Source organism: Ylistrum balloti, unplaced genomic scaffold (genome assembly GCF_031769215.1).
Source record: "Ylistrum balloti isolate Yb309-2 unplaced genomic scaffold, AGI_CSIRO_Ybal_v1 Utg369648, whole genome shotgun sequence".
NCBI lineage: Eukaryota > Metazoa > Mollusca > Bivalvia > Pectinida > Pectinidae > Ylistrum > Ylistrum balloti.
Window position 1 is genome coordinate 1,010,911 of NW_026781905.1, and position 24,997 is coordinate 1,035,907.

Genomic DNA, 24,997 nt, shown 5'->3' on the forward strand with positions numbered 1-24,997 from the left:
TAGATAACCCGGGTCGGGAATACAGTGGGTTATCTAATACCCGTCTGGCGCAGGGTATTTTGTGTATTACCGGGGTCTCTGATACATGGGTTATCTAATACAGGTCTAGTCCTTTGTGATTTACAAGGTTCGGCAATACAGTGGCTTATCTTGATACCCGCCTGATCAGGCGCATGAGTTTTCTTATATGTGTTTATTTTCCACAAGACATTTATGAAACGAGTCCAATAGTTGTTCATTCTTAAAGCCTCTACCGAGGTTAAATAAAAAAAATTCGTGTTGACATTCAGAAATCTCGTATGAAATCGAAATCACTGCTATTGGCGATTAAACACAGATACGATATTTTCAGACGAAATCAGAAAAATGGCATTTTCGTTGGACTGATATCAATTCTGACGGGTTGCTATATTAACACTTTATAGAGACTTGAGGTGACGTTGAATCAATATGACGTCATGAAGCTATGACGTCACATTTAAAACAATGGGACCATTCAGTCTGGTGTTATTTTAAGTTCAATCACAACAAAATGTATGGAATTGATGTCATTACATCTATGAAAGGACAGTTTTTAAACAAAAAAAACAACAACAAAATGTTTATGTATTGTTTATATATATATATATATATATATATATAATTATGGCGGAACTCGTCGCGCTCAAACATAAACGCCAGAGGCAGCTGGAGGTAGAGCTTGAAATTACGTGCTTACAGTAGTGTGGGGGATATAATCAGACATCAGCGGGGGACATCCTATTATTTTTCTCTTTATTGCCTCCAAAATGAAGAAAGAAGTAGAATATGTGTACAAAACATTCAGAATATCTATACACGATTACATAATACACAATACATTTATACCTTACATACACGTGTGTACATCAGGTTATAGAACAAAGTATTCACAATATCCGTAAAGATTCAATTTATTATAATGAGACTATTAAATCAACTTTTTAGTTAAATATATCTAAAGTTATTATTATCATTATGACATTCTTAACGGCCCGTCAACACAAACAATGTCATTTGGGTCATCAACCGGTAAAACACACAGCGATCCAAAAAGGAAATAACATCAAACAAACTAAAAGGTAAAAGACAAATGCTAAAAATTTAAAGTGGTTATTTTATCAGAAAAGGTTAAAATTGTAAGTCATAGTCTACAATACAGACCAACATCTTTCAGATAACCTAGATTTTTATTAATCTCAACAGCTTCAAAAAGGGATTTTAGACATGTAATGTTATGATAAAAAAAATTCTCGAGTAGACAGACAATGCAGTCCAATAAAAAAAAAGTTTAACGGTGAATGGCTCATCACATCCTATGCGCCGAGGGTTATCTTCACCTTTCAACATGTGTGAATGTGTAAGGTATGTATGGCCTATCCGAAGACGGGCAAGGACAACTTCGTCTCGGTTGTCTTTATAGCATGGAGAACATTCAGCGATGATAGGTTTTACGGAGTGTAATTTATTGTTACTATATCGATTCCATTCCTCCTGCCACTGAGATGTTAAAGATTGTTTGATAAATGGTTTAAAATCAGTAAAATGAATTTTAAAAACAACAGGTGGTAGCAATAAAGCTTCCTTTGCGACACGATCTGCTTTTTCATTGCCTGGCATTCCCATGTGCCCAGGAACCCAGCAAAAAGCGATATGAAAGTTGAAACCAAGTTCATGATATAGTACTAAGGTATTACGAATGAAAATATTTTCGATATTGCCAAGACGTTGTAGTACAGAAAGAGAGCATGTGCATAGTACGAAGTACAGAAACATAACATCATACATAATTATGTAATGAGACAATAAAATCAACCTTGTACCCTTTTCTATAGTACAGGCATAATACATAGTACAGATACATTATAATGAGGCTATGACATCATCATTTACCACACTGCAGTATATTATACACACTGTAAATGTATTTTCCAGGATTTTCACAATATTTTGTTCAGGCGAGTCCAGAACACCATTTCCAAAAAATTGACGAGTCCAGTTATAGACATATAGTGAGTTCTCAAAAAATTTGAGCGAGTTTCACAAGAAAAGAACGTGTCAAGTACTCAAATATTTTAGCCCCGAAAATCACTGGTTTCTGTTCCTGATTCTGTCGTCTGTTATTACATTAATTACTTCGCTACATTGTAAGTACATTAAATTTATTGTAACGCTTGATTATACATTTTCACTAATACGGGAGCAACAGATTAACATCTATCCCGTCCCCACGTCTCACGTTCCACCCTACCCCCTCCCCCGTTATACTACTTTCGTAAGCGACTTCAAGAAAATGATTGGACTCTTGGCATGAAAATGTTTTGGGAAAAGACGTAATCGATATTTCTTACTAATAATACGCAAGAAAATTGTCAAAATAAAAATGTGTGAAAAAGTGAACTTTCATAAAGTACAGGTTTGAGGATATATACATGTCGGCTAATAATTTGGGATATCAATTAACGTCTCTCTGTACGAGGCTCAAACGATCACCTGAAATGACCAAATAATGCCAATGATTATAGCTATAAAAAAGAAAGAAAAAGAAAAATATTTAGAAATTCAAATTAAAAGTTTAACAAGCAAGTTCTGTATAAAATATAAGTCTGAAATCGATGCATGCATGCTCATTCCGATGATACGCATGAGTGGTCACCGAGTGTCAAGTGTAATCGGGATTATTTCGTCTCACTATGCGATATTTAGGCCTATGTGACATCCGCATCAGCACGTTCACTTTAAGATGTATCTACACCAACAATGGCAATGAACGATATAGGATAACTTAAATGATCGCCGATAACCTCCGGGTTCGATGACCGACCGAACAGCCCAATGTTGCCATTACGTTAGAGCAACTTTCTACATACATTGCTTGATTGGCATGCAATGTGCGCGAACAGCGACATCTAGCGGATGTCCGACCAAAGCACACAGACTTGCTCCAGTTATGAGTCCGTAAAAAGTAGTACCAAGTATAAACGATGAATGTTTGAATAACATATCTTATCGATAGATTCTTCATATATATTCAAATTCATTAAAAATATTTGCAGTTCATTCTTCCCTGATTAATCACAAGACAGCCAAAATAAAATTTCCCAGCGTAGGAAATAAAAATGCTAATCAGCCATTCGATAATGTATGTGACCTGCTAGCATTGATACAAAAGTTATTTTTGGAACTTTAGCCTGTACGGATGTTGACTATCCGAGAAGCAGTTTATTTAGGTCGACTAGGGTCTTTCTAGGGGAAGATACATGTATATGAGGTCAAGCTATGACAACCAATATGAAAGGTATGTATACTTATATAAGCTCATAGAAACTATGACTGAACATATCAGTACAAGAATTTCTTCAAAATTGTGGACGTGTGGCGAAGAAAAATGGCGCTAAATATGCGTAGCCATGTGTGTATATTCGTCTAAATAAATGCACTTTTTATGCATACACACATATGCAATTTTATTGTTCTGCTCGAAATGCAATTAAATAATTATTATTTTGTATGCATGTTGTAAACAGGTGGTATAATTAACTATCAGTTGTGGAAAAGCGTGAGATAAGAGTAGAGCCTCGACAATATTTCTCCTGTGGGGGCCCAAGCCAGCAGTCAGCTGGTTTTGCTAGCTTCGTAGAATACGGGGAAACGACACACCCCCTACAAAATACAGATTTACCTCATTCGTGGCACCGAAGTAAACCCATCTCTACACACAGATGGCATTTGATTGTTAATATAACAAAATTTTATAGCAGTTTTCTGCCCTACACCAAGGAAATGTTCGGTGAAGACGAATGTTTACAGAGTGTTGTAGCGGAGAAACCTGAACTTTGATATCTAGATTGGACGAGTCCATTTATCAAAACAGGGATGTAGCATTTAATTGATAGTTACGTTACCGTACAGCGAAACGATATTATCTAAAGCTTGTATTTTAAAGCACCCTTCACACTTTTGTAAATATGAATGAATCCTTGAATTTTAAATCGAGATATCGCATAAAAGCTGGAAACCAGATACGCTTTCTTTCATTTCTAGTTGTGTACAAAATTGCTATGGGTGTTGTTCAGGTCCTGTAATGAAATATTTTCCCTTAAGCAAAGAGGAAAAAATGAAGCTAAACTGGATATTTAAATTGTGAATGTACTGAGATATAATGCTTAGTCAGTAATCAAGTTTTAGAATAGACGATGATGGTGTTAAATAACTTTTCTTTATATACAGAACACATTGGTGTAATAAAACAGCCAAATAATTACGCTCACATAAATATGATATATATATGTAGTGCTAAATGGGTGTCATGTGGTTTTAAAAAAAACTTACAATGGTATAATGAACCTACCATGATAAAGAGTATTTTAGTCAGAATTTGACATATATGTCACATGCGTAAATGTACACATAATAGTACATGTCATCAGATATTCTGTCATTGCTGACTCAACTGTTGAAAGCCTATTATAATCACATGATTGTCATGCAGGGAAGCAATGCCACATACCTAAGATGACCTTTATATGACATAACTGCTCAGATGTTACAAGATTACTGATCTGTTACAGTTCATAAATATAGGGTAAACAAATCCTCTCATTCTGTAATAAATGGTGCATCATGGTAGAGTTTTGTCTTTCTGGTACAAAAATTACATTTAAAGGAAATCATTTCTGTTAGATCCTGATAAAATGTTAGTTGTAGATTTAAACCTTATATGTATATAGATCAATCGAACTAAGACAAATGATATTTAGCTTGGTCAATCAAACACTGACCCACTTTACATATTCAGGGATCAGTAAGGCCGATTAAAAGGTCCCATTCAAAATAGGATTTATTGCATAATATGGCCAAATTTTCAAAACAAAATTTTAATTTTACTCAATTGATCACTTTTCTTCTCAAATGAGATGAGATGAAAAGGCACATTACCATATGAGCCCTGATATTGACTCTCAATGTGTTTAAATTTGGTCAGCTTGACTGTCAGAATCTCGGTCACTGTATTCCTGTTCATGATCACTTGATGACCTATTTTAGAGTGAATAAAAAGTTGATCTAATATAGTGATATGTATATAGGTCAGTAAAACTTGATGTGTGACCCATTAACATATTTAGGACAGCCTAGGTCAGTTAAGATTTAGTCTGTTTGACCTAATTTACTTATCTAGGACAGTTAAACTTGTAATATATGAACTTTGACCTGTACTTGTTTTATATATCTTCTGATTCTGCATCAACATCCCAACATAGTGACATGGCTTTAAGATTATAAACTTAAAAATCAGACAGGCTGATAAAATCTGATATACTTCATCTTGTACAGCAGACAATGCTATTTAAGTAAGATTTAGTGATAATGCCGGTTAGTATTTTACACAATACTTACATATTACCTTGTACTTTTAAAAAAAATCAGAAAAATAACACCTGTTGATTAAGCTGTCCTGTATCAATTATTACTTATTATACCAAATAGGTAGGGTTGGGGGTATATAGTTGGCAATGGTATTGCGTGAAATTGTAACCAGTTTTATGAAAATTCAGATTTTTGAGAATCAAAATTCAGAGCCAGAGCTAGCCATGGTATGTAATATTGAGGCTGACAAACTAATTACTGTCATTTGACCAAAATACATCACAGGGAACAGATATTAAGGCATCTCCTACTCCACTCCCCCACTCACAACTCCCAACTCCAACTTTCTCACCTCCACTCCCCCACTTCAACCTTCCCACCTCTCAACTCCCCACCTCAATTCCCCATTCCAACCTTTCCACCTCTCAATTCCCCACTCCAACCTCCCCAACTGCCCACTCCCACCTCCCCACACCATCCTCTGCGAGTAATGGTGTATAGTTTGTATGCAATTATAAAAACGTGTTAATTGTATGTAAATGAATATTAAAAGCTAACATTCTATATTAATTTACAGCAAAGAAATCACCTCCCCAACTATAAAAAGATCTGTCTTAAGTCTGAAGTAAGAGGGGGGGTGTCTATCTATATGTATCTCCCTGTTCAAAAATGTCTGACATCTAAAATAAGTGTTGTGCATTTGTTTACAAATTTTGTTGATGAAGTTATGAAATAGTAAGTAAATAACCAGACGTCAGAAATGATATCAAGTTTATTAACCTATAGATTGATATTGGTTGAGAATCTTGAGAAGATACGTTTGCTTCCACTTGCAGCACTTAAAAACTTGTTATTTCAATTGATAGCATTTATATGTTTACCAGCGTCAATTTAACTGTGCACTTGCAATGAGATGTGTAACCCATTTAACATATAGACATTGCTTAATTGATGCCTCCACCGTGCATGTAATAGATTTGTAATTTGTTGTAGATATCATTTATCTTTGTTATTGTTTGTTGTAATCGTGTTTTCCTTTGTTCTTAATTCTCACTTCAGCTTGCACAACGTTATATAGATATAGGACACTGCCCTGTAATCTATGTAGGGAAATTCCTGGAAGCTGAGTGCAAATAGGTCATTTTCAGCAAATATTAACGTCAAAAACAAGACTGGCCACTCCATGTTTATTGATTGAAAAAAAAATGGAGTTGGTTAGATTCAGTTTTGGCCTCATGGCACTCTTCAGGATTATCTCTACATGTAAACATGAATAAATATGAAACATTTTTGAAAATTTGTCCCTACCTGTAAATTTGATATTTCCTACTAACCCAGGAATTAAAGCAGATGAAAAACTGCTGACTTTGTTTTGTAAAATAAAGGATTTAAAAAAACATTAACTTGTGAAATATATTGGCCTTTCATGATCATAAGCTCTCCATAGCATTGAGTCTGTACGTAAAATTTTCTTAAATCTAAATCCATTCACATATAAGAACTATATTTTGATGTATTGTACAGGGATAAGCTGCAACTAGAAATATGAAATGTGATTTTCAATACAATATTGTTTGAAAAAAAAAATGAAAAATAAACACATTTTAATTTCATATTTTCTGATATTTGTTTTTGAAATCCAAATTTTGAAAAAAATTGGTTTATCTGTTTATCATTATAGTTGTTTGGAAAAGCATGCAGTGATTTATCAAAATATTGTTAGTTTGTGGTAAAACTGTAAAATTGATATGAAAAAGAAAAAAATCAACTTTAGACAAACGCTGATAATTAATTTTTGTACCCTAGTCAAATTAAACTGGTAGTATTGAAAGTCAGTAATTAAGAATTGAGAGCAGAAAGATGTTGATTACCAGATAAGTTTAAAAAGTTTGTGAAATGAAAATAAAAAAGTCATTCACAAATCATGCACACCCCCAAGCAAATAAATTATAATAAGAAAACACTAACAACTGTTGTAGACCATTTAACATTTAATAACATTATTTTTCAGGCTAGATAAATTAATTCCGTCATTGTGATGAAATGAAAATAGAATTTCATTCTGATCTACCACCTTTGAAATATTGTATAGCCACTTAAGGCTGTATCCACCATTTTATCACACATTAATAGGGACATTGTAGAAATGACCACAATTTTTTCAGAGCTGAGCGGTCACACTGAACATATGTACAGTCCAGTTGCTAGTATGCAGCACGTCCCAGATTCGGCTTCAGGGGCTAAGTTGACGAATGAACGCAAAGGTAGGGCCCTTTAAATACAATGAAAAAAGGGCAGGTTTTGAGAGGTACGCATTGGAAATCATTTTATTTTTGGCCATGTCTGTTTTACCGATGATGTTTTGCAGTTGAGTTAGCCATTTGACATTCTTCAGGTTTGCTTTAGAATAAAAAGGGAGATAATCTTTTAGTAAAGGGGAGATAAAAATTGTTAATTATAAGGGAGATAATTTTTTTTCAGTTCTGTTTGATAAACAAGATTTAATAATGTTGCCAATTGTTTCAGCATTCAATATTTAAGATCATATACATTTTCGTGAGAATTTTCATGTAATGAGTAAATATGGAACGGGAAACAATGTATCTGAGTCATAGATTTTAAAGGGCAATATGAACCATAGTCAATAGAAAGATGAATAAGCATGACAACAAAATAACTTGTATGATCAGACTGATACGAAATATTACAGGCATAATAATATATTAAATAACAAAGAGCTCTATTGTTATAGCATTATGAAATCAGATTAGTTTTAATACATTTGTCATTCAGATGTCAAAAGCAAATATCTGTATATTGTGTTAATGAATTAAAGGTAGGAACATCATATGTTTATTCCAAATTATCTGTTCTCACAAGTGCTGTAATATTAATCAATGTCCTAATCACAGATAGAAATTTAATCATATTATATATTTACATATTTGCTTGTATTATCAACGCCTTTTTGCATTTTTTGTCTCGCATTTTACTGAAATAGTAATTTTTGAACGTGGTGGTTTTCCTTGGTCTGTAACACTTTTTATCACATGATTGTCATGGTGTTTAAAATATTGGCGGATTAACTCATGTAATCAAATGATAATGAAATATTGTCACACAATTTTAGATCATATGACGTCATAAAACAATGATTAAAGAGCCAAGACAGCTTCAAGAATGACATGGAAAAGCATATTTTCTTGAGAAAAAAAATTATCATGTGATAAAAAAGGTTTAAATATTCTTTATTTCTTGCAAGATTGATAGAATTAATTTCAATTTCATTAGAAGTCTATTTTGCAACATTTAGAAACATTCTTGTTTATCATTATTTCTAGTACGGTGAAATCATTATTTTTGTGAGGGTTTATTTTTGTTGGTATTGTGCTTTGACTTAATTCTCGATGCCATATGTCCACCGAATGGTAACTCGATAAAACTTGACACAAAGTACAGGTAGATATAGTAAGTAACATATATCCACAGAATTATGTTCTGACCAAAATGCATATTTCCTTAAAAATCAGGAAATATCAGTCTAACAAAAAAAAATGATAGAATCAGATTTTGATTATAAAAATGAAATTTCTGTCTTGCAAAAAAAAAAATTCTTGTAGTCTGTTTCTTGTGACAGATAAGATTTTGGTTATGAAAATGAAGTTTCTGTCGTGCAAAAAACAAAAGCAAAAATAGAAAACAAAATAAAAAAGTTAAGACAATTCTGTTAGACTGTGTCTTGCTTTTTGTGACCGACCTGTTCTATTTTCAATAAGAACATATTCAGAATTAACATCAAGCACCATTAGATTTTTTTTTGAGAAATATTGTTATTTCCTGTGGAGTTTCTTGTTGTCAATATTGGTTAACTAACATTGATGTGTCAGAGACCCTGAATACAATCTCACACTGGTTTCCAAACTTACTGCTCACAAAGCTTGTCCTTTTCAGTACATAAAACTAATGTTCAACTACAAGGTATTGTTTTATGGTAATCAAGTTTTCTTGTTTTCATTTCTATTAATAGTGATAAACAAGAAAAAATCTTTATGAACATATTTATATATATTTCTAACTATATGTGGCTGCAAACCATTGGGAGCCAAAACTTTGTTGTAATGTTATTGTTGTTAGTGGGGAATAATTTTAATAAAAACTTCACTAATTAATCTTCCGTTGTAGAATTTAGATGATGTTCATCCATATTGTAGCTCCATCTGTTTTAACAAATTATCTTTATTAAAAAAGTACAACTTGTGCAATCATTCTTTTAATACTATATCTTTAATACTTATTTCTCTGATACAGTAAGAATGGTTAAAACAAAGTTTGACATTTTAGGAATGGTTAAAACAAAGTTTGACATTTTAAGAATGGTTAAAACAAAGTTTGACATTTTTAGGAATGGTTAAAACAAAGTTTGACATTTTAAGAATGGTTAAAACAAAGTTTGACATTTTAAGAATGGTTAAAACAAAGTTTGACATTTTTAGAATGGTTGAAACAAAGTTTGACATTTTAAGAATGGTTAAAACAAAGTTTGACATTTTAAGAATGGTTAAAACAAAGTTTGACATTTTTAGAATGGTTAAAACAAAGTTTGACATTTTAAGAATGGTTAAAACAAAGTTTGACATTTTTAGAATGGTTGAAACAAAGTTTGACATTTTAAGAATGGTTAAAACAAAGTTTGACATTTTAAGAATGGTTAAAACAAAGTTTGACATTTTTAGAATGGTTGAAACAAAGTTTGACATTTTAAGAATGATTAAATCAAAGATCGACATTTCAAGAACAAAACAAAGTATGACATTTCAAGATTAATCAAAACAAAGTTTAAAAAATTTCGAGGTTTTAAGCTATTATTTAAGAACTTTCACCAGTCTAAACCCACAAAATTGTTCTATTCTGTTGACATTTGGTTTAGACAGGTGATGATGACACAGAAATATATTTATATATAAATACACAGCAATATCTTTATATAATGATATCATGTATTGAAGGTAAGTGAAAATGTGACAATCATCAAAAATATATATTTCTGAATGGAACAAGATGTTCTTAATTCCCAGAATATCAAATCAATGCATCAGTTTTCTGTTTAATTTTATATTCTTAGTCTATTCTTGTTCTACGTGGGTATTTGCTATGGTAACTTGTGTAGAGCTTTGAGATCAGCATGTATTATTGTTGTAAGTTGTAGTATACATATATATATATCTGTTTGTCTGTTTTAAGTTCCATTTACTGTTTGTTGTTCAAAACCTTTGCTTATATTTCTTGCCACCCTTCTATATACAGCTTGAAATTTTTGTCAGGGGTCCAGTTTCAGTATTAATAGAACCCATGAGATAGTGCCAACCCATGCGATGGTGCCTGTTATGGTCAAAATCACAGTTGTCTGCCCTTGAATAAATGAACTGTGGTTTACATTGGTTTTCTTTTTACTTTGCAGCCCAGATCGAGGTCATCCCTTGTAAGGTCTGTGGTGACAAGTCGTCTGGGGTTCACTATGGTGTTATCACTTGTGAAGGTTGTAAGGTAAGTCAGAGGAATTAGGGGGCATTGCTATAGGTGAAAACTTCCAGGTTTTATGATAAATTGAGTACTTATAGGGTAATGTTTCATATATAATTTTGAAGCATGTTGGGAGTTGTGGGATTTTGCCACAGGGATTTTGCCACATACAAATTGTAAGGCAAGTTTGTGTCAAACAGCAATATACCAAGTAAAATTTATAAAGCCAGTTGGAACTATCTGGCAATGTCACATGTAAAATTCTTTAAGAGAAGTGAAAGGAGCTTCGGGGCAATGTTATTTGTGAAAAGATTTTAAGAAATGATTTGATGATTTCAAGGCATTGCTACATTTAGAAATTGTGTAAATTTTCGGGTTTGTGGTGTTGTATGGTGAAGGTCAGTATTTTACTATGGCATGGATAAAAGTGTGAGATCTTGAATTTGAAACTCAATTAAGTTGAATTATAAGAATTAACCTTTGATTTTGATTTTTCAGGGATTTTTCAGACGAAGTCAGGCTGGTCCCGTAAATTACCAATGTCCTCGGAATAAAAACTGTGTCATTGATCGTGTTAACAGGAACCGTTGTCAGTACTGCCGACTACAGAAATGTATTGCCCTAGGAATGTCCAGGGATGGTGGGTATACACCATTTATAATTAAAGTTAACATTTCTTTCCAAAATCTGAGGAATCCCATCGCTAAGAAATGATATTGGTTCTTGGAATTTTTTGTGTGTATTTCCACAAACCCCAACACCAGATGTTTAATGGTTTGATCAACAGATTTCTGTCTTTTGATTTTTAAATTGCAACTGGTGAAACGAGATACGGATTCTCTGTCAATCTGTCTGTCTGTCTGTCTGACTGTCTGACCTGAGGTTTACTTTTAATCTCTCTACAATCACATTAAAGAACAACATTCTTTTGAAAATTATACTGTGATGATTTTGTTGCTCTGTGAAACAAATATTTTTATTGGTCAAATTTTTATTTTATCACCCTAAAATTAAAAAAAAAAAAATAGAAATGAAAACTGCTTCCTTTTGTAACATCACCTTTCATTTGCGAAGCAATGGTGTAAGACATAATCAAAGGAAAGAGGCTAGTGTAAAAAAAATGTTATTTGTTATTAAATCATCGAGATTTAATTTAGATATTTTTTTCAAGCAATATATGTGGAGTGCACTCAGTTTTTTGTATCAAAACTTAATAACACAAAAAAAGTGAAGAATGGTTCTATAATGTCCTTGTGTGTGATGTACTTGTATGCCATTTTTATTTCTAGGTATCATTTGTTGTGTTAGGTAGGTGACTTTGACCTGCCCTATGTCAGGACAAGGTTGTAGGTCCTAAGATAAGTAATCTTGATAAAAAGGTGAAAGGTTATATTTACGGTTGATAAACATTTCTATTGATCATGTGGATTGTAGAAAACCATTATAATTCAGTGTATGTTTATTAGGGATGTAAAAGACTTTTCACATTGAATCTTGACATCATAAGTTTCTACATGTCCACAGTCTAACCTGTGTATTTGTTAGAGAAAATTATATGATGCGATTTATATGCTGACCTATTTTTTCGTAAGCACAGACTCATGAAGCATCTCACCATGTGCTTCATGGTACTTCGTTTTTTTCTCCCACACTAGATCTAGACCCCTCCAACGTCTAATGCTTTCAAATAGTCTAACAGGATTGAATGATATCATTGTTTATGACCTGGGTCCCTTTCTAGTAATTGGTAGCTTCACCATTGAATAACATATATTGGAGACTTATCAAATCCGGGTCAGTTGTTGTAAAATGTCTTGCCCAAGGACACAACCATTACAGCATTGACTAGTGGGGTTCTCAGCTTCTTGAGAAACTAAGGTAGGTAGGCAAAGTTTAAATGGAACACAAAATATGTAACAATGCATTTTTTTTATTGTTGTGCTAAAGTATGTTTTTTCATTACCAGTTAACATGTCTAGTACTGCAGGCAGAGCAGATCCAAATTCGAAATGTCATAAGTGATCTGATGGGTTTTTTTTATCCAGTGTGTGAAGATAGCAAAATATTTCTATTGTGATAAAGAAGTTTATATGTATTAAAAAAAAATGGCGAAGTGTTAAAATTGATAATGTTTGGTTTTCTATTATCAATCCCACGATGAGATAAAAAGGTCAAAAATCAGACAATTTTAGATAAAAAAATTTGTTATCTAAGTTCATGTCTGTATGTACATCATATAAGGAACCATTGAACGACAAATTTGGGGCAAGTTGAGGAAAACACACTAACATTTCTTTATTTAATGCATAGAAGAAGAAAAAATGAAGTAGGAATACAGTACATATAAAAAAACAGTATTGTCCTGTAATATGTCATCTCATGACTTTGAGTAAGAAATAAAGTGTTGACCCCCTGGGGTTCTGTAATAAACCGACACTTTAACTTTGAGCATGGAGTAATGTGTTGGCAGGGCTCTGCCAGATTTGGGGCCGAATTCCTAATGCAAAATAGTATCTTTTTTTCCCAATTTAGACCCCAAGTTTTCCCAATTCTAAGGAAAATGTCGCTATTTTTCCCAATTCTAAGGGCCGCGGACCCCAGTCCCAAAATGGGGTGTGAGAGCCATGATGGCCATCTGAATACATTAAGTAAGAGAAATAGGCTTTCAAATAGAGATTAATTGAGTTAAGTAACTGAAGAAAGACTTTCTATAGTAGATAAAAATCACATGTACAAGACAGGAAGTATCACAAGTAGATAAAAGTCTGTAAGTTCTTCTCATCTTCTGTTTTTACTTTTCAGCGGTCAAGTTTGGCCGAATGTCAAAAAAGCAGAGGGAAAAAGTAGAAGATGAAGCTAATTTTGTAAAACAAAATAGAATAAATGGATATGGCCCGGCATCTCCAACCCAACTCATACCCTCGCCAAATAACAACAATCAATTTACAGGGTGAGTATATCAGACCCAACTCATACCCTCGCCAAATAACAACAATCAATTTACAGGGTAAGTATATCAGACTCCACTCATACCCTCGCCAAATAACAACAATCAATTTACAGGGTAAGTATATCAGACTCCACTCATACCCTCGCCAAATAACAACAATAAATTTACAGGGTGAGTATATCAGACCCAACTCATACCCTCGCCAAATAACAACAATCAATTTACAGGGTAAGTATATCAGACTCCACTCATACCCTCGCCAAATAACAACAATCAATTTACAGGGTGAGTATATCAGACCCAACTCATACCCTCGCCAAATAACAACAATCAATTTACAGGGTAAGTATATCAGACTCCACTCATACCCTCGCCAAATAACAACAATCAATTTACAGGGTAAGTATATCAGACTCCACTCATACCCTCGCCAAATAACAACAATCAATTTACAGGGTGAGTATATCAGACTCCACTCATACCCTCGCCAAATAACAACAATCAATTTACGGGGTGAGTATATCAGACCCAACTCATACCCTCGCCAAATAACAACAATCAATTTACGGGGTGAGTATATCAGACCCAACTCATACCCTCGCCAAATAACAACAATCAATTTACAGGGTGAGTATATCGGTCTCAACTCATATTCCCATCCTCAATACTTCAGGGTTTACAATCACTTTTGCTGTCTGCACCCCTAGATTATGTCATGGGAAAATTGAAGGCTCAATTGAAGTAATATGATTGGTTCAAGGAGGAAAAATATTGACCAATCAAAAGCTTATACCTCCTTGTGTAGATTACAAAGGAGTGACTCCTAACCTAATTTATTAAAATCAGTACAATAAAAATCATTACGCGACCTTGATATTTTTTTGATGTTTTTTCCATTGTCTGTAAAAATTTGGTTGTGAAAGTCTTCACCTCCTGAACCACTACATGAATAACAACCAAATGCTATCTGAAATATTAGTGAATAGTCATATGTTGTATATCTAAGTTTATGTGGTGCTGGAAACATTCCATAGCAAGAAGGAAAATGTTTTGTAGGCAAAAGAGGAAGTTTTGATTCTGCTTTAAAATCCTACTCTTCTGGAATAGTTGAGAAGAATGTGACCTCATTGGTTGAAAACCAAACTGGGGCTTAATGAACATATGTTGTATTGATAGAATCAATATTATCTCACTTGAGGACATTGGGGATGACACAAATGGATCAATGGGTGAAATTGGAACTTTTGAGATCTTAATCGCTGCAAAAGGATTGCATACACTGTTTTGTATCAAACAGTTGGCAAAGCTAAATTTAACATTTTTTAAAATTGTTCTCTGAATTTCACTCTGAAGATAATTGTTTATAAATCATTCTTGTTACTAATTAAAGTCCTTGTAATCAGATGCATGGCAATCCCTTTTAGCTTTTTGTATCAGTTTGAATCTATTTGTTTTCAGATACACAGATCCAAATTTCATGTATACAAATAACGGGTACACATACGCTCTCCCGTCACCGACCGAAACGCCACAGCCTGAAACCCCAGTGACCTCTGACCCCCCATCATACACGGTGGCGACAACATCTCCAACGACAACACAAGCTGCTCCTCATCCGGTGACGCTTATCAGGGCTATTGATCTCATGGATTCTGGTGAGTTGATATCAAGGACGTGGGCAGGGAATCTATCCTAGTTAGTTTCTGTGTGGATACTCTCAACAAGGGAGTGACTATTGCTTTTAAATTTGAGCTTGTCAAAGTCACATACCATCAGTGAAAGCGGTTCAGTAACATATAGATTCTCTTTTTGTATTAATTACTGTTGGTGGGATACAGGGTTGTTGTTACCAGATCATACTTATGTCTAGTAAAGGTCTTTGTAACATTAACCTTGAATTGATATTTTATCATTTTGCAGTTACATTTGGTAAAGCCATCATTGACGCACATGTACGAACATGCTTGTATAGTAAAGAACAGATTGATCTGGTGAAATCCAATCTCCCCACACTGGAAATACTAGAGGCCTTTAAGAATATGGTAAGTTTCAGAAATACTAGAGGTAATTGAGATTATGGTAAGTTTCAGAAATACTAGAGGCCATTAAGATTATGGCAAGTTTAAGAAATATTGAAGGCATTTAAGAATATGGAGTTTCAGAAATACGAAAGTGTTGTCTTTTAGACCCACAAAAGACAAGGATGGTAATTAAGGGGAAAAGAGGAACTTGGAAGTGAAATTAGAAATGAAAATAGTTAAAAGTTTTCATGTTTTTGTTAATAAATGATTAGGAAAAATGATCTTTTACTCTGGTGTGTTCAGGAATAATTTATTCCGTAACAGTCTCATTGGAGACTAACCCTTAATGGAGTTAAATTGATCTTGAACACATGATGTAAAGATACTATATCATTACTGAAATATTTGTGTTATTTAGTTCAAAGGAACTACCAGAACACAGCGAGGAAAAAAGATTATTTAGAATATAGTAACTTTTCTTCATGATATAAGAATGTGATGTTTCAGTTGTTGTTGTTGTTGTTGTTGTTGTAGACACATAAACAGTTGTGGGCTGAGGTGGCAGAGAAAATTACGATAGCTGTCCAGCAAATTATAGAGTTTGCCAAGATGGTGCCAGGATTTATGGATCTGTCACAGGATGACCAGATCATGTTATTAAAAGCAGGTACAAAGAGTGAGGAATATAATATACAATACAAACAACAGGTGGATAGATCTGTTGTGGAATGGATGATATAGAGTAATTGTTTACATATAAACTATTGTTGTATTTGTGGTTGTCGACAATCCAACCAATGTTAAAAGGTGGTGAAAAAAACATCAAGGATCATATGTGTGTAGAGATGTGATGTACATGTCTACAGAGATGTGGTGTACATGTCTACAGAGATGTGGTGTACATGTCTACAAGGATCAAATGTGTGTAGAGATGTGGTGTACATGTCTACAGAGATGTGGTGTACATGTCTATAGAGATGTTGTGTACATGTCTACAGAGATGTGGTGTACATGTCTACAGAGATGAGGTGTACATGGAAGTTTACATGTCTATAGAGATGTGGTGTACATGTCTACAGAGATGTGGTGTACATGTCTACAGAGATGTGGTGTATATGTCTACAGAGATGTGGTGTACATGGAAGTTTACATGTCTTCAGAGATGAGGTGTACATGGAAGTTTACATGTCTATAGAGATGTGGTGTACGTGTCTACAGAGATGTGGTGTACATGTCTACAGAGATGTGGTGTATATGTCTTCAGAGATGAGGTGTACATGGAAGTTTACATGTCTATAGAGATGTGGTGTACATGTCTATAGAGATGTGGTGTACATGTCTACAGAGATGTGGTGTACATGGAAGTTTACATGTCTATAGAGATGTGGTGTACATGTCTACAGAGATGTGGTGTACATGGAAGTTTACATGTCTACAGAGATGTGGTGTACATGTCTATAGAGATGTGGTGTACACAGAAGTTTACATATCTATAGAGATGTGGTGTACATGGAAGTTTACATATCTATAGAGATGTGGTGTACATGGAAGTTTACATGTCTATAGAGATATGGTGTACATGGAAGTTTTCACTTGAAATGATGTGCTAGTCTTTTAATTTCACAGACATGTCACAAATGTTGTATTCAGGACATTTTACTAGAACAGTCTATGTTTGTAGGTTATTCCCCTAATTTAAATATCATGTGGTTTTTTTCTACTTATTTTTCCTCCAATGACGAAATTATCATTATAGAAAGAATTTTTTTAATGAGTGTACAAAAAAGGGTATCCTACCTGTTCTACCCTAGGTCTGGTTTTGGACCTGCTCATTAAATCTTCATTCCTGTTAACTCGCTGTTGGCTTATCATGCCTTAATTGTCATTTTATATTATTACAATGTTTCAACATTATCTCAGATTGAGGGTACAAACTCCCTTCTCACCCCAATTGGATGAAATTCAAGACTTCTACCCCTACTTTTTCTAGGACTAAATTATATTAGTACATCGTTGAGAAAAAAGGAACTCCCAGTTTCACAATACATTGGGGTACACTGATATTAGATTGAGCACTGGAATTTCCTATTGTCAAATCTTTATCTCCTTTTCACAGCAAAATCTGTCGGACAGGTACATGTTCAGTTGTGTTTGATCTTGGTCAGTCGTGTTTACTGTGCTGTCCCTTGTGTAAGCACATTACCTTTGACTTGAGGGGTGGGCTTATTACAGGACACTGAAATAGTATTTGTTGGAAAGTATAAGTATGTACATCTTTCTGTGTTTACCTTTGATAAGCTGAAAGATGTTGGCTATATAATAGATTATGACGTACCATTTTAATCTTTTGTGTTAACATACCCATTTAAGATTTTTAACATTTGTCTTTTACCTTTTGGTTTGTTTAATGTTATTTCCTTTTGGATCGTTGTGTTTTACTGGTTGATGGCCCTAATGACCTTTTGAGTTGACGGATCGTTAAGAATGCGATGATAATAATAAAACCTTTGATAAGATCTTTGTATTTTGCTCTAATTGACCTTGTTTATTATGACTTACCTTTGACATTTCAGGGAGTTTTGAGCTGGGATTAATACGATGTTGCAGAGTGTTTGACGTTGTCAGGAATAGTGTAGTATTTGGAAACACTCTCTTACCACTAGAGGCCTTTGATGGTTTTAGTAAGTATACTCTAACTTATTAGTCTTATTTTCCATTGCCAATGAATGTAGGCCACCCTTTTTGTACACACTCGGTACGACAAATATATGGGCCACATTTCTAAGAGGATTTTTTGTAATGATATTGCCAAATTCACCCGAAAAAATTCCTTTCTATATAACATTTTTTTCCCAAAATGAGAAAAAATGCTCATTCCCATACAACAGGGAAAAAAGCAGAGGCACTCGCAATCCAGGGCAGATTTCAGGGAGTTTTAACATCACAGACCGTCCTGTGCTTTCCTGGGAAAAATGATCATTTAGGTCATCAATAGTGTCTCTGATATCATCCTGTATTAGAGACCTTGATGCCTTTTATGTTGTTATAATTATATATGTTGATAATAATATATTTAACATGACAAGCTGAAAACTAGGGATTCATCAAACAAGTTTTGACAGAACCAAAAACCATTAAACAGAAATATTCCTGGTCATTGACAAATATATAAATAGATTTTAGTTCAGTGTGCCATTGGTACAGGGTGTCACATATTTAGATCAACATCGTTATCAAAATGTTTGTTTTATATTTTTTCAGTCATACTCATTAGAGAAAGTTAATTATCTCTTATCTTGATTTTCAGATGAGGAGGAAACCCATTTAAGAGACAATATTTTTGAATTTGTGAAGTCACTGATGACGTTAAATCTTACAGAAACGGAGTTAGCTCTCTTTAGTGCTGTCATGCTAATTCGCCCAGGTAAGATACCTCCTTTCATATACTGATTCACCCAGGTACCATACCTTCTTTCATATACTGATTCACCCGGGTACAATACCTCCTTTCATTTACTGATTCGCTCAGGTAAGATACCTCCCTTCATATACTGATTCACCCAGGTAAGATACCTCCCTTCATGTAACTGATTCACCCAGGTAAGATATTTCCCTTCATATACTGATTCACCCAGGTAAGATACCTCCCTTCATATACTGATTCACCAGGTAAGATACCTCCCTTCATGTAACTGATTCACCCAGGTAAGATACCTCCCTTCATATACTGATTCACCCAGGTTAGATACCTCCCTTCATTTACTGATTCACCCAGGTAAGATACCTCCCTCCATGTAACTGATTCACCCAGGTAAGATATCTCCCTTCATATACTGATTCACACAGGTAAGATACCTCCCTTCATATACTGATTCACCCAGGTTAGATACCTCCCTTTATTTACTGATTCACCCAGGTAAGATACCTCCCTCCATGTAACTGATTCACCCAGGTAAGATACCTCCTTTCATTTACTGATTCACTCAGGTAAGATACCTCCCTTCATGTACTGATTCACCCAGGTAAGATACCTCCCTTTATATACTGATTCACCCAGGTAAGAAAACTCCCTTCATTTACTGATTCACCCAGGTAAGATACCTCCCTTTATATACTGATTCACCCAGGTAAGATACCTCCCTTCATGTAACTGATTCACCCAGGTAAGATACCTCCCTTTATATACTGATTCACCCAGGTAAGATACCTCCCTTTATATACTGATTCACCCAGGTAAGATTACTTCCTTCATGTAACTGATTCACCCAGGTAAGATACCTCCCTTTATATACTGATTCACCCAGGTAAGATTACTTCCTTCATGTAACTGATTCACCCAGGTAAGAAATCTCCCTTCATATACTGATTCACCCAGGTAAGATACCTCCCTTCATATACTGATTCACCCAGGTTAGATACCTCCCTTCATTTACTGATTCACCCAGGTAAGATTACTCCCTTCATATACTGATTCACCAGGTAAGATACCTCCCTTCATGTAACTGATTCACCCAGGTAAGATATTTCCCTTCATATACTGATTCACCCAGGTAAGATACCTCCCTACATTTACTGATTCACCCAGGTAAGATATCTCCCTTCATTTACTGATTCACCCAGGTAAGATACCTCCCTCCATGTAACTGATTCACCCAGGTAAGATATCTCCCTTCATTCACTGATTCACCCAGGTAAGATACCTCCCTTTATATACTGATTCACACAGGTAAGATACCTCCCTTCATGTAACTGATTCACCCAGGTAAGATACCTCCCTTCATGTAACTGATTCACCCAGGTAAGATACCTCCCTTTATGTAACTGATTCACCCAGGTAAGATACCTCCCTTCATTTACTGATTCACACAGGTAAGATACCTCCCTTTATATACTGATTCACACAGGTAAGATACCTCCCTTCATATACTGATTCACCCAGGTAAGATACCTCCCTTCATATACTGATTCACCCAGGTAAGATATCTCCCTTCATTTACTGATTCACCCAGGTAAGATACCTCCCTTCATATACTGATTCACCCAGGTAAGATACCTCCCTTCATATACTGATTCACCCAGGTTAGATACCTCCCTTCATTTACTGATTCACCCAGGTAAGATATCTCCCTTCATGTAACTGATTCACCCAGGTAAGATATCTCCCTTCATGTAACTGATTCACCCAGGTGAGATACCTCCCTTTATATACTGATTACCCAGGTGAGATACCTCCCTTTATATACTGATTACCCAGGTAAGATACCTCCCTACATATACAGTTTCACTGGGTAGATTATCTCTTCTTCCAGTTTGTGATACAGCATTGCATCATATTAGTGAGCTCCATCTATTGCCATCATGCTGTTTTGTGCTCACAAATGTAATGAGAAAATGTTTGACTGTCATGGTACATATATGATATACACAATTATGAAACAAAATAAAAAATAAAAAAAAAAACGAGACTGATAAAGATTTATATTTTATTGGATGAAAAACTACAAACGAAAATCATCTTACTTCCAGATCGGCCTGGACTAAAGGAATTACCTGACATTCAAAAACTTTATGAAAAGGCGTTGGCTGCACTTAAAATGGAGATTGGAAAGAGTCATACAGAGGATGGGGAGCTGCTGAATAAGCTTATGATACATGCTTTCTCACTTCAAAATCTAAGTGCCCAACATATTGTGCTATTGAATAAGTTCAAACAGTCAGCTCCGGAAGTGGAGTTTCCTGCCCTTCACAAGGAACTCTTCAGTGTCGAAGGGTTAGATAATTCCTGAATTGTGCTAGCATGCCACCACTTTGTTCTGTTTAAACACTGCAGGGAGAACGTGAAAGTTTTTTAAGTATTGTTTGGAACTTACAGAAAAAGAGACAATGTGCATCATTGCGGTAGAAGTCTTGTTTTCATTTGTTGTGGAAAAGATTTTGAAAAACAGCATGGAGGATATCGCTGTTTGCTGAAAGATTTCCTATGTATTCATGAGGCCTGAATCACTTCATCATGTTGCATTCAATGTATTTGTAGAAGTACATTATATATATATATACGTTTGTTTATGTACAGGTTTCTTTTAAATGGTATCAGTTGTTTTACCCTATCAATCCGTACACCTTAAAACCTGAATTTTTGTTTTAAAGGGGAAACAGATTTATTTCCATCCTCCAAATGAAATTTTTTGATGTGCTCGATTCCAAGAATGTTCTCATCATTTTTTTAATAAGTCATGTGTTAATGCTAAACATCATTTTAATGTGAAATTCCAACAAAATTCACCCCGTTTACAAAACATCTGCTGACAGTTTAGATGTATGAGTAAGTCATGTGATTCCAACGTTTCTGGTTGGTATACAGATTCGGTATACCTTTTCAAAAGTTAAATACTTGTTTTTCAAATCTTGCCTATTAAAATAAGAAATTGAAAAATAATAGATAAATAAGGATAAGCCAGTTACAAACAACAATACTGTATAGAATTCCTTTCTTCATGGTTGGGTTAAAAACATTTAAAAATCTTGATACTGGAATAATGATGAGGCCACTGCTTTCAGTTATAGAGAGATTTTACAATTTATTGGAATATCTCAAACCTCAGTTTAAACCCTACATACCCCTATTGAAATATTCAACAAGTTTTCAGTTGAGTTTGTGATTTTTAAAGTTTTATTTTACAAGTTCAATCTTCAGTGTTCAAAAACGTTTTACATTGAAAAAGGTAATGTAAGCACATTGTCATTTTCAGTTTATTTTTTTATAGGTGAAGGAAGTTTGTATATGAAATATTTGAGCTTTGAATTCCGTAAATGAAAAATTAAAAAAAACAATGTGTATTTGACAATTGGAAATGTCTCCTGTGTTGAACATGTGGAATATGACCCTTGTTTTACAGGGAGGTCATAGTCTACACTGATGATATACCTCTGATTATACGATGTGAGTTCACAGTCAACATCAGGATATCTCAATTATTACTATTATAGATTATGTCAGTGATAAGTCAGTTTTGTTATGTGGTAAACATTCAGCTGTTTTCATTCATCTGTATTACTCAAATGTCAATATATCTTCAGAAATTCTGAGCTTGAGGTAAAGACTTTATTCTAAAAATCACCTGAGCTTGAGGTAAAGACTTTATTCTAAAAATCACTTGAGCTTGAGGTAAAGACTTTATTCTAAAAATCACCTGAGCTTGAGGTAAAGACTTTATTCTAAAAATCACCTGAGCTTGAGGTAAAGACTTTATTCTAAAAATCACCTGAGCTTGAGGTAAAGACTTTACTCTAAAAATCACCTGAGCTTGAGGTAAAGACTTTATTCTAAAAATCACCTGAGCTTGAGGTAAAGACTTTATTCTAAAAATCACCTGAGCTTGAGGTAAAGACTTTACTCTAAAAATCACCTGAGCTTGAGGTAAAGACTTTATTCTAAAAATCACCTGAGCTTGAGGTAAAGACTTTATTCTAAAAATCACCTGAGCTTGAGGTAAAGATCTTTCCCAAAAATCGCCAAATTTGATCTGAAGATCTTCAGGATTTGATCGCCTCAGCCTGAGGTACAGTTAAAGAGAGAAACCCTTAATAGAAACAAAAACATGTCAAATAAGATTAAAATCACTGGCTTTTAAATTAAAAAATATGTGAATCCTTCACGGTTTTGGGTGTTAAATCTGTAGGTTAAATGTTTCCTCAATTTATTTTTCTTTTCAAGATTATCTACATGCATAACAGATCATTGAATTTTTCTATAAGAAAATTAACATTTTAAATGAAATTATTGTTAGAAAAATCTCATAATTTTGTATTGTCTAATGAATTTGGTATACGTTAGGATATAACAGACATTTAACATTGAGCCATGCTGTATATATACAAGACCTTGCTATTTTTTGTGATGTACACTGCTTAAACTTTGTGTTGAAGTCTGCAGGGATTTATTACATTGTTTAGTCATTTTGTTATGTTATATTTTTTTTTTCTTTTGCATTTTTTTCCCCATTTTGTTTTAACTTTGAATCAGAGTTTCAAGTTCCTTGATACCATATGAGACACACTTTAAATCTGTAATTTGATGAAAGGTGAAACAGTGGCCATATTTTCATTGTTTTCTTTTGAAAAAAAAACATCTGGAAAAACAATTTGTGGTAATATATCTAAATAATATAAAAGGATTTATTTGTTTCGCTTTTTGACATTGATGAAAAGAATCGCACAAAATTAATAATTTGAAAATAGAATTTTATAAAGGAGATTGTACTTCTACATTACATAATTTCTGCTAAAAATGCATTTTGTTTTAGACTACTTTATAAATTTATGAATATTAAGCTTTGGAAAATAACTTTTCAATATATGCCTGTCATTTTTCAGAGATATATGACTATGGTGACATTTTAAGATAATCACTGTTCATTTCAATAAATATTTAAATGTGTTCTGATGTAACCCATATCTAAATAATTTAAAAGTATCAGACATGTTTTCAAAGATGTTTCGAATCAACATCTATTATTTTTGTAAAATAGCTGGACACTTATAGTTCGGTGTATGGCCATCAGAATTCTCAAGAGTACTGATGACGTAGATACAACTGGACAAATAATTTGTCCTCTTGTTGGAACAAGTCTATTTTACATAAATTTACCATTCAGATAAGTCATTTGACCTCTGAAATTGCCAAACGTCGGAGATAACGTAAAGTCCAGAATTACAACCTCTGGTTAAGTTTGAAAACCTAAAACTTATCTTGTTAGTGAAAAAACAGGATTTTGTTTTTTTTTTAAAACAAATTTCATTTAGTTATGAATGAAATGTGTGTTCATGTAATCACAGAGAGTATTATTGTTCATATCCATCTATATGTATGCCCTGAAGACTTACCTTTTGAAAGTAAACAATGAAAGTTGACACTGAGTCTGTTTGGTCAGACTGTAACACTACTGTTATATTGTTACTTGTATAATACCCCATTGTCTGGTGTAAAACCTCTCCTGGTTTATGTTTTTCAGGATCAGATAATTATCAAAAGTTCATTCGTCTCATTAGGTACAACTGCTGTTTTTCTCCAGCATTTGATCAACGAAGTCAGCTTTTACAGAAGACATTGCCAGTATTCACA

At 34.0% G+C, this 24,997-nt stretch overlaps 1 protein-coding gene across 1 annotated transcript; it reads left to right on the plus strand.

The window, feature by feature from the left end:
* The first annotated feature begins 3,297 nt into the window (after positions 1–3,297).
* On the plus strand, positions 3,298–21,662 carry LOC132555952 (probable nuclear hormone receptor HR3). The gene is made up of 11 exons (XM_060220333.1): positions 3,298–3,316; positions 7,551–7,649; positions 10,844–10,929; positions 11,404–11,545; positions 13,708–13,855; positions 15,314–15,510; positions 15,776–15,897; positions 16,411–16,543; positions 18,450–18,557; positions 19,184–19,300; positions 21,403–21,662. The coding sequence occupies exons 1-11, from the start codon at positions 3,298–3,300 to the stop codon at positions 21,660–21,662; spliced, it is 1,431 nt and encodes a 476-aa protein (XP_060076316.1).
* Positions 21,663–24,997: the final 3,335 nt, after the last annotated feature.